The sequence below is a fragment of the Muntiacus reevesi genome, chromosome 3 (assembly GCF_963930625.1).
Source record: "Muntiacus reevesi chromosome 3, mMunRee1.1, whole genome shotgun sequence".
Classification (NCBI taxonomy): Eukaryota; Metazoa; Chordata; class Mammalia; order Artiodactyla; family Cervidae; genus Muntiacus; species Muntiacus reevesi.
This window is the reverse complement of record NC_089251.1, coordinates 144,689,616-144,703,728: the sequence shown is the minus strand read 5'-3', so window position 1 is coordinate 144,703,728 and position 14,113 is coordinate 144,689,616. Positions and strand designations below refer to the sequence as shown.

General features: G+C 37.6%; 1 protein-coding gene across 6 annotated transcripts in view; it reads right to left on the bottom strand.

Moving 5' to 3' along the window:
• ICA1L (islet cell autoantigen 1 like) overlaps nt 1-14,113 on the bottom strand; it is a 55,583-nt gene that overhangs the window by 26,435 nt on the left and 15,035 nt on the right. For 5 of the 6 annotated variants that reach the window (XM_065930806.1, XM_065930801.1, XM_065930802.1 and 2 more), the window contains exons 2-5: nt 9,413-9,581; nt 6,998-7,070; nt 2,973-3,096; nt 1,607-1,805 (exon numbers count right to left, since the gene is read on the bottom strand). In XM_065930806.1, coding sequence (XP_065786878.1) covers nt 1,607-1,805; nt 2,973-3,096; nt 6,998-7,070; nt 9,413-9,574 — 558 coding nt within the window. In that variant the 5' untranslated portion in view covers nt 9,575-9,581. Of the gene's footprint in view, nt 1-1,606; nt 1,806-2,972; nt 3,097-6,997; nt 7,071-9,412; nt 9,596-14,113 lie in introns of all 6 variants that reach the window. The other variant, XM_065930807.1, reaches the window with a different exon arrangement.

The window sequence follows — 14,113 nt, the reverse complement described above, 5'->3', positions numbered from 1 at the left end:
GGAAAAGGAAAGACAAGTTCTACATAAGAGGGGGTGTCTGCAGAAAGGGAAGGAATGGGGAAGAGCATATTCCTTCCTGAAGCTCAGACAGTAAGTATGAGATGTGGATGCATAGGGCCCAGGGAACGGAGTGTGCAGGACTGTTTGGGTCTAGATGGGAGGTGTGGGTCCTACTCTTTGTTTGTTTAATTGAAGTGAAATTCACATAACGTGCACTTAACCATTTAAAGCTCTACAATTCAGTGACACCAGTACGCTCACAGTGCTGTGCAGCGCTCCCTGGGATCGCATCTGTCAAGGATTACAAAGGGGACAGAATGACAGGTTGCCTGAGGCCACGTGTCCACCTACTGCCCACGTCTCTTGGAGAAATCAATGAGGCAAAGCACTTGTAACAGTTAGTAGAAAGAGTCCATCTATATTAAATATAAGTATGAATTTTTATTACAGCTACTTTAAATATTTATAAAATGGAGTACATTTTTAAAAAATATTTATTTGGCTGCACCAGGTCTTAGTCATGGCATGAGTGATCTTTTAGTTCAGGCATGCAGCATGCAAGCTCTTAGTAGCGGCATGTGGGCTCTAGTTCCCTGACCAGGGACGGAACCCAGGCCCCTTGCATCGAGAGCATGGAGACTTAGCCCCTGGACTACCAGGGAAGTCCCAGAGTGAGTGAATTTTACTATTCATGTATGGTAAATTCAGGGGATACAATTTATAATGAGTAGATTATTTAGCTTATTTAACTTATATGCAGAGTACATCATATGAAATGCCAGGCTGGATGAAGCACAAGCTGGAATCAAGATTGCCGGGAAAAATAATCAAGAACCTCAGATAAACAGATGACACCACCCTTATGGCAGAAAGCGAAGAAGAACTAAAGAGCCATTTGATGAAAGTTAAAGAGGAGAGTGAAAAAGTTGGCTTAAAGCTCAACATTCAGAAAACTAAGATCATGGCATCCAGTCCCATCACTTCATGGCAAATAGATGGGGAAACAATGGAAACAGTGAAGATTGAAGGTGGAAGCAGAAGGGGATGACAGAGGATGAGATGGTTGGATGGCATCACTGACGTGATAGACATGAGTTTGAGTAGGCTACAGGAGTTGGTGATGGACAGGGAAGCCTGGTGTGCTGCAGTCCATGGGGTCGCAAAGAGTTGGACACGACTGAGTGACTGAACTGACTGAACTAACATGTTCACACATACAGTTGCTTTAAAAGTTTGTGGTCAAACTTATGTATTGCGGCAGAATGAAAAATTTGGTAATCTTCACTTATAATTAATAATCATTTTACATGAGTTTTTACTCAAGTACTTTCCCTACTTAATGAATGATTTTCCTCCTGCAAACCACTCCTAAAATCCCGGGGGGTAAACAATATTTGAAAGGCAGTTATATCTATTATGCCAAATGGTAGGAGGGAAAAAAAAAGTGTGTGACAACCTTTTGTATTTACTTCAACTGGCGATTTCCAAGCAACTTAAGAATTTGTAATATAACACATTTTCCAAAACTAGTCTGATATTTTATGCTCTTGATTAAGTTATTCTGCAGAGGTTCCAGAAAATAAATAAAAAGGATGTATTTTCATACTTTTCGGAACTTTTCCATTTGTTTTAAGGTGTCTGGGTCCAGTTCTTGGGATACGTCTTTCATCCACAGCAGGGCTCCTCTGTATTCTGTGCGTGCCTGCTCCATCCGATTAATTGTCGTCAAGGTATCAGATACTGCCCTTTGGCTGAATGTTGCTACTTCTTGCTGAAGTCGAGACAGGGGAGTGTACAGAGCCAATCTAGTGACAGAGAGGTAAAAATCAGAGGAATGCACATCCCACAAGCAAACTAAAGACAACCATAAAGCAGCATTTGCTCTCAAGATGAGTCTATAAACGGGAAATTATTAAGATGCCTAAGAAAATTAGAAAGCAATAAGGATCATACAGCTAACTTTGAATTGTTAACAAAGGTATGTTAATATTTCTCCTTTTTCTTATTTTAGGAAATACATCATTTTTGCAACATTTTGGGATGTTTACCATGCATAAATGATCTGCCAAGTAAATCTGCCATTTAGAAAAGAATTTCAAGAGTAAATGAGATCCTATATTTATAAAGCATATTCCTATAAGCAGAAAGATGGGGTTTTTTGAAAAATTGAAGGAAAATCTGGGTGTTAGAAAAGTAGATAAAATGCTAGATGAGTTAATGAGGACAAAATCCATAGCATCTGAGGATGAGAACAAGAAAAAAAAATGGATTTAAGAAACATAAGTCAAACCCAGTTTCTCTGTCTGCGTCTGACTCTGACTTAGTGAATGGAGGGACTTATATTTCGTGTCTCTCGGGTCATCCCCTTACAGATGGACTTTTGCACTAATGTGGTGTTTCAGCATAAAGCCACTTAAGTTATGCAACGCCATTTACAGGTCTGATAAAGCCTGTTTTTATTTTTCTCTAGAAAAAGGAAATATGTTGGCTGAATTTAGTAATTGCAGGGGATTCTCTGTAACAAGTATCTTTATGCTAAAAAGTTATAAAATAATACATGTAAAGTATATAATTAAGAAGAAAATATTTCCTCTGCTTAAAAAGATAAATTCCAATGTACTCATAGATGGTACAGTATCCAAAAAGTCAAAAAATATATATATACACATATTTAAGCTTTAGCCATTGTGTGCCTCTATTTCACTAATGCACTTAAGAAATTTAAAAACAGGCCTAAAGGCTATTTCCAGGAATTAAGCAACCTATGAATATAAAATTTTAAGTAGTGATTTTAAGTACAAAATAAGTAAGAGTTAGGCATCAAAACAATCATATACTGCAATATACAATTCTTCTCTTTTAACCTTCCACTGGAAACAAGAGAAACCTTTACAAATATTCAAATTTAGCTACATACATCAAAACTGTCATACTGACTATAAAGTTAAAGATGATGCAAAACCATGATAAACCTTTGCTTGGCTGAAGAACAGAGTGCCTTCCCAGTGGCATCCATCATTTTGCCAGCCTGCGTTGTATCCCGTTCTGCTTGGAACTTTAAAAAGAGCCCTAGTTCGTTTTCTTCCTCCGATATAACTAGGGGAAAAATTACAGTATAGTTCATTGTTTCATTTCATCATTTGTTTAAAACACACACAGATACAACTAACATTCTCACAGCAATAATTCTCTATGCTTGACAATTACTCAGGGGCAGGAGCAGAGAGACTTGTTTTTACAATGTAAATTCCTGGGCTCTTGTTTCCAGAGACACTGATTTTACAGGTCTGAGGATCTGCCTTCTTTTCTTTTTTTTAAAACAAGAATTCCAGATGGTTTTGATCAGTGACTCCACAGACCTCACTTTGGGAGAGACTGATCTTTAGTCAAAAAAAAAAAAAAAATCCAAAATGATAAAACAAAACCTCAGATGACACATTTTCAAATGTGCAGAGATGCATATTAGGATCATTGGCACTGATAAAGTATTCGGTTTCCTGTTTTTATTCTTGTCTCCCATCCTGGCTTCATCTTCTATGCTCAGTATCACAGATTCACAATGGTCCCACAATTTTGCTGCTAAAACCCTAAAAGTTGTCACTTTTAGTGCAATACTACTCCAAGTGTGGTCCGTGGACCAGTGCCAGGATAGTCCAATGGTCTAGTCTGTGGGTCATTTGCTAGCAGCTTGTGACAAACACTCAAAGTAAGAAACCATTAAGAAGCTTTTTACCTGTTGGACTGTCTTATATCTGTTGACTCTAATCACCAAAAAGTATGCTTTTATTTGTGCATGTCTTCTTTAATTTGGTTTTTCTAAAAATTTTTATTGTATTTTCAAAAGTGTCAGCTAACAGATGGAAAGTGAAACGATGACCCTTCACCACCAAGTTTTAGAAGTACTGATCTAGTGGAAGATGACTTTTCATCACAGTAAAATCAACAAGTGAGGGGAGCCCATAAAGTGTCCAAACTGTGAGCTTAAAGGGAAAAACAGGACAAATGTCAGGCCTCATTTCACTCTAGTTTACTGATGGAAAAACTGAAGCTACAAACTGAAAGGGAAGCCCCGTTAGTCCCTCTGAAGCAGCAGGGGAACTCGGGCCTTCTCACTTGCTAGCTGCCCCCTCACTAGTCCTCCCACCGGTAGGGCCTACAAGGAAGCCCCCAGGAGGGCACAGAGGTTTTTGGGAGGTTTTTGGGAAAGACTACACATTCTGTAGTCTCGTCTTTGAAAAAAAATGTGCTGTTTTATGAACAGTTTGCCTAATCAAGAGTGGACTGAATCAGATAAATCTTGTTAATATTCTGATTACTTCACAGATGTACCGGTTACACATTTCCTCTGAATCAGAACTTCATAAAATATACCTCAATGAAAACTACTAGAAAAAAATATTAATTTGTAGATGATGATCCAGAAAAGGCTCACAGAACATGGACTACCTCCTTATCAAATATCAACTGAACATTAACCATAATTGAGCCTCATCCTTATCACTGCAGAAAGGGAAGGAGATGAAGCTGTGTCTGCTCTGATTTGGTGTTGAGACCTGAGGCCAAAACCCACCGAGACCCTACTCCTATGTGTCCTGCCCCAGTCAAGAGATTCTCATAAAGGTTCACAGTGCTGGAAGAATCTATGAATTGTCTGACGTTAGTCTCAACAGAAGATCTATTAACCAGATAGTCTTCAAGAAATCACACAGTTATATACAATACTAAAGAGAAAGCTATGACAAACCTAGAAAGCATATTAAAAAGCAGAGATATTACTTTGCTAACAAAGATCTGTCTAGTCAAAGCTATGGTTTTTCCAGTAGTCATGTATGGATGTGAGAGTTGGATCATAAAGAAGGCTGAGCGCCAAAGGATTGATGCTTTTGACTGTGGTGTTGGAGAAGATTCTTGAGAGTCCCTTGGACTACAAGGAGATCAAACCAGTCCATCGTAAAGGAAATCAGTTTTGAATATTCATTGGAAAGACTGATGCTGAAGCCCCAGTACTTTGGCCACCTGATGCGAAGAACTGACTCAGTAAAAAAGACCCTGATGCTGGGAAAGATTGAAGGCAGGAGAAGGGGATGACAGAGTATGAAATGTTTGGATGGCATCACTGACTCAATGCACGTGAGTTTCAGCAAGCTCTGAGAGATGGTGAAGGACAGGGAAGCCTGGTGTGCTGTAGTCCATGAGGTCGCAAAGAGTAGGACACAACTGAGTGACTGAACTGAACTGGAACATTTCAGGATAAAGAGATGTACGTATATAGATTTTATCATATACTTTCTCTTTATTGTTGTTCAGTCACTCAGTCGTGTCTGACTCTTTGTGACCCCACGAACTTTAGCACACCAGGCTTCCCTGTCTTCAGGCTTCCCTGAAATGCTCCTCCAGCATGCTAAATGATCTGGTGATTGCAGGACAAAATGCAGGATGTACAAACTGGTCAGTGTTTCTTTACATTTCCATTTCTATCACAGAACTCCCTTGGTCCAATGACTGCTGATTCAATGACTCCCTTGGTCCATTTTACTGCTTGGTAAAATATTTAAGGTTCTTAGCAATCCGACTGGAACCTTCCTTTGCTTGTATATCACCCTATTATTCTCCACTACAAACTCTTCTGTCATGCAGACTGTTCTCATCCTTCAACTTTATCCCCTTGACTCCAACTTCCTTTTTTCCCCACATATTCTTCTACAAACTCTTTGAGTTTTACTTCCGTTCCCATCTAAGTAGCTGCCTTTACCAATCTCTCTAATACAGTTATTTTTCACTCCAAGAGAATTCAGAGGCATGTCTGCATCACAATCCTGAATTCAATTACATACTACTCTTTGTCTCTTATTACAGAAAGTTGTTTCTCCAACTGTTTTCTGGGGAATAATACATAGTTTTACACATGGCAGGCACTAAAAAAATTACCATGCTATAATGGATTTCTTGCCTTCCTGGGACAATATATGAACTTTGATTATAAACTTTTGAGACTAATTTACATTGCTGCACAAAGAAATCATTCATTGAGCAAATATGCACTGCATATGGACTATATGCTAGACAATGTTTCGAGGCTAGGAGATACAGAAATAAACACACAGATTTCTATCCTTAAGGAGAGCATATTCTAGCGGTAGTAAGAAAAACAATAGATAAAATGTACAGAATGTTGAATACCGTTAAGTGCTATTGTTAAGTAGACAGAAATTGATGAGAAAGAGGGGTATGTTTCATTTCAGATATGGGAGTCAGAGAAGGACTCATTAATAAGATGACACTTGACCAAATACCTAAGGAGGATTAGGTATGCAGATAAGGCAGGAGGAGAGACTCAAAGATTGAGTTCTAACCAAATGAGGTGAAGAAAAGAAGAGATTCCAGCAGTCCCAGGATACTGAGAAGGAATGACCATTAAGAAGAAATCCAAGAATGTTGGTATCTGGAAGCCAAGTGAAGAGAGTAGAGTGTCTCAAGGAAGAGGGAATAATCAACTGTGTTAAATAATGTGACAGCGACTGAGAATTGGTCCAGAATTAAGTTCTTTATGACTATGACAAGAGCGATTTGGTGGAGTGATGGGGATGAAAACCTGACCGGGGTGAGTAGAAGAGGAGGAGGAGGAGAAGGAATAGAGAGTGTGTGTACAGATAATTATGTCAAAATTTCCTGTGAAAGCAGCAGAGAAATGAAGGGGAACTGCTAGAGCAAGTAGGGGTTGAGAAAGAGAGCTTTTAAATGACGGGAAAAAATCCACTTAAGACTCTGGGAAGGAAAACTAAACTCGGCAAAATCAATCTGTGTCAGAGGATTTGATGAATTGAGCATGCTAGGGGATTTCACAGATCACTTAAATATTCATTTTTGTCATAAGAAACGATCCCAAAATAGTTCAGTAAATTACTATTTTTACATTAAATCTTTCATCTTCAAAAATGCAAATGAATATTTATTTTAAGCAGGAATTGTTGGTGGATAGATATCTATGATTTCATACCATTGAGTCTTAGCTGATATTTCTCAACTATCTTCAGAAGTTCAGTACATGTCTCTTGAATGGAGTGAAAAACCTTTGAAATATAAATTTTATTAGGACAATTTAAAGAACCATAAACAAATACAAAATATAAAAAAACACTTCAAAAGCAAAACATTTTCTTATAGGTATTGTCTATTTTCCTTGGCTGTGATATACTTCAGTTTTGGTTTTATTTCAGATGTAGAAAGCACATTTAGCTTCCTCCCATTAGAGCTGGAAAAAATGATGATAAATACATGGAGGCTAATAAAAATTTATGACTGTGGAGTTTGTCCTCCCCTCAGCTCCAAACTATCTAAACAGCAAAAAGATAACTCTAATTTTTAAGATGTACATTAAATACCATCTACCACAGACGAAAAGAGTATAGATAGTTTTAGAAAATATTAAATAACTCAGAGTCTGGCTTTTCTCCAATATTGGTCTAAGCAAAATAGGTCAATGAATTTACCATAAAAATTAAACAATGTGTTATAACAACAAAAATAAATTACTTTCAGATTATTTTTGTTTAGAATTTTCCATGAATATTAATCTCTTCATTACCACTGCTGCCAATAGCTAACAAAAGAATAAAATATCTAATAGACTCCCATTTCAGACTTAGTTGCTCAGTCGTGTCCACCTCTTTGTGACCCTGTGGACCACAGCCCGCCAGGCTCCTCTGTGCATGGATTCTCCAGGCAAGAATACTGGAGTGGGTTGCCATGCCCTCCTCCAGGGGGTCTTCTCGACCCAGGGGTGGAACCCGGGTCTCTCGCACTGTAGGCGGATTCTTTACTGACTGAGCCACCAGAGAAAGTGAAAGTGAAAGTTGCTCAGTCGTGTCTGACGCTGCAACCCCATGGACTATACAGTCCGTGGAATTCTCCAGGCAAGAATACTGGAGTGGGGTTGCCATTTCCTTCTCCAGGGGATCTTCCCAACCCAGGGATCCAACCTGGGTCTCCTGCATCACAGGAAGATGCTTTACCACCTGAGCCAGCAGGGAAGTCAAAGCTGCTTAAATCCACGTGGAAGGAGATTAGAAAAGAATAAAAAAATGATAGTTCCATTAACACTACGATGAAGCAATTACGGTTGATTTTCTTCCCCATGGGTCCTTGAAAGATATATATACTATTGCTTTTCATTTTCACAACAAAAATATTTTTCTGTTTTAGTGAGGTATAAAATTGTAATATATTTAAAGTGTACAACATGATAATCTAAGTACATACTTGATGCGTATGTATACTTGAAAATATTTCTCATTCTTAAAAAAGATAATACAATTGTGGGAGAAAGTTCCTGGCTGATTCCAAATAATTCTCTAATGGACAAAAATAACACTGAACATAAAATGTCACCCACAGATTACCTATCAATGTGAAACAACACACAAAAAATCTACTTCTGTGGGAACATATGCAGGGGCAGTGAAGAGTTCCCTTAGTGCTTAAACATACTACTTATAATAAAGTTCCTTCATTTTTTTTTTCACAATTTGTCACGCAGTCCTAAGGAGAATACTTTTTAACACAAATGGTAAAATCTGGTTAAATAGAAACAATTTTTATTTTCATATTTGTTATGGCAGTGATCAAAGTTTATTTTTATAGAAAAAATTACTTAGTAAATTAAGACCTATTTTATTAGACCTATATTTTTAAGAATCCCAACAAATCATTATATTTCAGGCATAACAGAGCCCCTGGCTAGAAATGTTTGTAAAAGGTTACCTATATTAGGATATACACATGGAAGAAGCAAATCTTCATTAAATTCAGACTGCATTAATATACATGAGACCTTTCTTCTAATTAGCTTGATTACTTAAAAGTATAAGACACATATAGGTTTAAAGTTGTTTCATGTAATTATTCCTTTTATTTAAAATAAAAAACAGCCAAAAATACATTATGACATACTTCAATTAACTCCATCCTTAATAAGAGAAACAAAAATTTCAACTTGTAAAATCCTCACTCACTATTTCAGTTAATCTCTAATTATCACTATGTCAGTGAGGTACAGACTTCACCTAAAAGTAGTACAAAATACTAATGACACGATACATAATGAGTATATGGTCCCAGTTAGGAACATAATTAATTCACTTACATAGCACAGAAAGTATTACACTAGTGCCAGAGAAATTATCTAGCTCATGATTTACCTAATATGAACTCCAGCTCTGCCAACGCACGATTCGTGAGAACTATGGCTTGCTTATCCAGAAGATCTGATCGACAAATGGATACAACTATTCTATTATCAAATTCTGCATGTATCCAGGTCAGCTCTTCAGTGTGAAGGCTTCTCACAGTCCCCCTAGTAGTCCCAAATAGTAACAAGTTATATTCGGTACTCGGAATCCTTGTAAGAACTTACCTCAAGTTTAGCATCCAGTTCAGCATCAGACGCCACCACATGCTCATCCTCCTTCTTTCCGGTTGCTTTGATGAAGACCTGTTTGGTTTTCCAGTATTTCTTCTGCATTCTACTAACTACTGACTGGTTATCTTCTGGTCTGTGCTGCCCAAAAAAATCCATGGAGTGACTACAAGAAACAGACTAAAATTAAATTTCTTTAAACGTATTTTCAATAATAAGTATCTATTCAGCCAATATTTAGTTGAAAAACTGCAACAGAAACTAAACAGAGTGTTAATGCTAACAGCTAAACATGCTGACATTTACTGTGTACGGTCTAAATTTATACTTTAATTATAACTTGCATAAATAACAGGCAGAGAGATTAATGACACAGTAATTAGGTAACAATATGATCAACTGTTATGATTTCCCAATAATGACTGGAAATAATTTTTTGTTTAACCAAGTGTTTACTTGCAGACACTTCTTAGTTTCTAATTTTTGCTTTTGTAAAAATACTGGCAAGTGAACTTATACACACATCCCTGCATCCTGCTATTATTTCCTCGGGAAAACTTCCGATGGATTAACTGCTATTTCAGAAGAAAACATATTTATTATATATCCTCAGCTATGCAAAGATTCAGATATATAGTCTTCTTTAAAAGTCACTTAAAGGAATATTTTAGCATCCAATAAATTAACAAAAATATAAATCTTAAGTATAAGGGAGACATCTAAAAGAAACAGAGGTGAAACCTATAACCATTTGTAAACTTAAAAATTAATGTCTAAGTAATTGTTTGTAATGCGGCTAACATGGCTACATTTAGGCAATGCAAATATGAAGTGTTCCTTAATGAAATGTAAAAAAAAAAAAGAAATAATAATAGTTTTAAAAGCCCAAATTATTCCAATCAATGGAGGGAGGTAGGAACAAAAGGAGGTACTAAAGTGTGTGACTCATTTCGAGGGGAATCAACAGATGACTAATGTTGGGAAAGAAATAGAAGTTTCCTTTCTTTTTATTTTGAAGTAATTACTAATCAGATAAAAATAGGGTGTCTAATTTCTAAATTACTAGGAGCAAAACAAGGCAGCAAGAAAAACTAGCAAAAGCAAAAGAAGATTGAAAAAACAGGAGCAAGGCAACATAAATAGTGCAAACGAAGATCACAGAATAAGAACAATTATACTACTTAGTATAATAAATGAAAGTTTCCTCTTAAATAATAGATTCAATAATTTCAAATCATAAAAAAACAAAAAATACTATATCCAACTACATGCTATTCAGGATCCACCTAAAATAAGATGATAGAGAGAACTATTAGATAAGACATACCAGGTAAATATACTACAAAGACAATGAAATCGGGGATGGCTGCATTAACATCAGATAAAGTAGGTTTACATAAAAAGCATTATATGGAACAGAGACAAAAATATAGAGTTCACAGGTGGCCACTCTTCCAGATACTTGCTGGATATTCTCCTTCGCGTACCCTACTGGATTTCTGGACACAGAGATCAGTCATCATTTAACTGCACAACCTCTCCTATGCTATGTTGGTAACTTGGCTGGACATGATTTGGGATAGAAAGCAGTACAGAGGGATAATGGACTTGATGTAAGCATTACACTGTCTGACACACAGTCTTGAGGGAAAACTTGCAGTTCATTTTGCCCCTTCAATTTCTGCCTGTCTTGAGTTGCTCTTGCTGGTTTTCAATTAGTTTTCCCATCCCATCAGCACGAGGGTCAGTCCAGTTGTATGACAAATTTCGGTCTCCTCAACTACACTGATGCTTTGTTGTTGCTCGTTTAGTTGCTAAGCTCTATCTGACCCTCTGCAACCCACCCCATGGACTGTAGCCTGCCAGGCTCCTCTGTCCATGAGATTTCCGAGGCAAGAATACTGGAGTTGGTTGCCATTTTCTTTCCTGGGGATCTTTCCAACCCAGGGATCGAACCTGAGTCTCCTGCATTGGCAGGCGAATTCTCTACCACTGAGCCACTAGGAATGCAGCCTTACTAGGTAAAATCAGTGAAGAGTACAAGTCTTCACAGTATCAGAAGAGAACACCTCTTCCCTATCCCAACTCACATGCTGACGAAGCTCAAAAGTATACGCCTGAAAAAAAAAAAGTATATGCCTGGCCTCTCTCCATTCCCTCACTAGTTTCTTCATAGGAGACAAAGAGTAACTTATCTGATCGGTGGTGGTTTAGACGCCAAGTCGTGTCTGCCTCTTGCAACATGATGGACTGCCGCCTACCAGGCTCCTTTGTCCACGGGATTCTTCAAGTAATAATACTGGAGTGGGTTGCCATTTCCTCCTCCAGAGGATCTTCCTGACCCAGGGATCAAACCCAGGTCTCCTACCTTGCAGGAAGATTCTTAGCTAAGATTCTTAGCTATGAGGGAAGCCCTATTTGGTTGGATTTCAGAGTGATAAACTTAGTCCTCCCTTTCCTGTTTGAAATCTATCCTGCCTGCAGACAGCACTCATTCCCTGGCAAAGGGAACACAGTGCTGGGTGGTCAACCTGAGAAAGGTGAGGTCTGCGAATCTGTGGTTTTTTGACAGAAACGAAGTGTTAGTTGCTCAGCCAAGTCTGACTCTGCAACCCTGACTGTGGCCCGTCAGGCTCCCCTGTCCATGGGATTCTCCAGGTAAGAATACTGGAGTGGGTAGCCTTTTCCTTCTCCAGGGGATCTTCCTGACCCAGGGACCAAACCCGAGTCTCCTGCACTACAGACAGATTCTTTACCATCTGAGCCACCATGGAAGCCCTTTTTGACAGAGCGCACTGCTAAATCTGCTTGCCACTGGGGGTGGGTTGAGTTGAGTAGAAAGCCAAGTCTTACTGGCTTGAAATCCCAGATGACAGAACTCAAGGCTGGAGAACTACCAGAAATTTAGAAAGGATATCGTGGGAGAGGGAGTCAAAGAGGATATGGTTCCGGAAATTCCATACACAAAGACCTCCCAAGACCTGTGCTGTCCACTAAGCTAATCACGGGTAAGGGAGGGGAATTTGAATTCAGCCAAGTTAACTGCTTTCTAGAGTCAAAATTCTTCTGAGAAGCAAAAGAGAATTCAGAGTCTCTAAAATCCATCATTTAAAAATCCAAGTATCCAATCAAAAAACACTAGACACTCAAAGAAATAGGAAAATGTGACCCATACTCTGTGAAAAAAGTCAATAAAAACAGATTCCAAAGATTTCTCAGATATTACAATTATCAGACAAGCATTTAGACCAGCTATTATAAACACATAAAAGATTTAAAAGAAGGAAGTCCCAGGTGGTGCTAGTGGTAAAGAACCTGCCTGCCAATGCAGGGGAAGAGACTCAGGTTTGATCCCTGGGTTAGGAAGATTCCTTGAAGGAGGGCATGGCCATTCCACTATTCTTGCCTGGGAAATCTCATGGACAGAGGAGCCCGGTGGGCTGTAGTCCATAGGGTCGCAAAGAGTCAACATGACTGAAGCAACTTATCACATACATGTGCACGGTAAATGAATAGAGAAAAAATAACAAAACGAAGCAAGTGAAAGTTTCAAGTTGCAAAGTCCAATGAATGCAATTGAAAACTGACTGTATACACTTAAGAATAAACTGAAGATGGGAGATACAAGAAATGAAACTGAAGATGACTCAATAAAAACTACCTAATCAGAACAGAGAAGAATAAAAAGACCTTGAAGGAGAAGAGGAATAGAAAGGGAATCAAAAATCTTTGAATAAAACATCCTAAATTTTGTAAATGACATTAACTTATAGATTAACACAATGAAAACCACGAATAGGCACATCATAGATAAACTGCTTAAATCCAAAGAGAAAAATCTATCTTGAGAGCAGAGAAAAATGGTGTATTACATAAAGGGGGACAAATGCATAAATGAGATGCAAGGTCTTGAGTAAAACTACAAAGCCCAGACTGCAACGGAAGGATAAATTTAAGGTGCTGAAAGAAAGAAAAACTATGAACTCATAATTCTCTATTGAAACTGTCCTTTAAAAGTGAAATCAAAATAAAGACATTATCAGATAAAGAACTGAGACAATTCATGGCTGGGGACTTTTAGAAATGCTAACAAATTCTAAAGGGAAATTACAACAGCAATTTGGATCTACAGTAAAGAGATAACTGGAATTGATAAATGTCTGATAAGACTTGTTTTTTTTCTTAATTTCTTCAAAAGTTTTATATAGTTTAATATACACGGACAACAGTAAAATGGTAGCTCAGTCATCATTCTGTCATTTTTGTGTCATTTATATGTCTTCCCCACCACCTTACTCCATAATCGTTTTCATCATCATCACCATTATATGATTCTTTTTGGTAATATTTCCATACATTGAAATGCACAATTTTTAGCTATATACTTTTGACAAATAGATATTATTCTATAGAACATTTCTAGCACCCCAGAAATTTCCCGTTTATCCTTTTCCAGCAAATGCCTAGCCTACCATAAATAATGTTTCACTTTTTTTTCACCTTAGTTTTCCTTTCCTACTTTATTCTTTATCACTGAATAGTAATCTGTTCTATGAATATTAACAGCATGTTTTAACTTCTAACTTGGAATTAATTGTAAATAAATCTGTTATGAACATGCCTAAACAAGTCTTTTCAAGGACAAATGTTTCACTTCTCTTTGATAAAACATATAAATGGATTTTTCTGTCAAAGGAT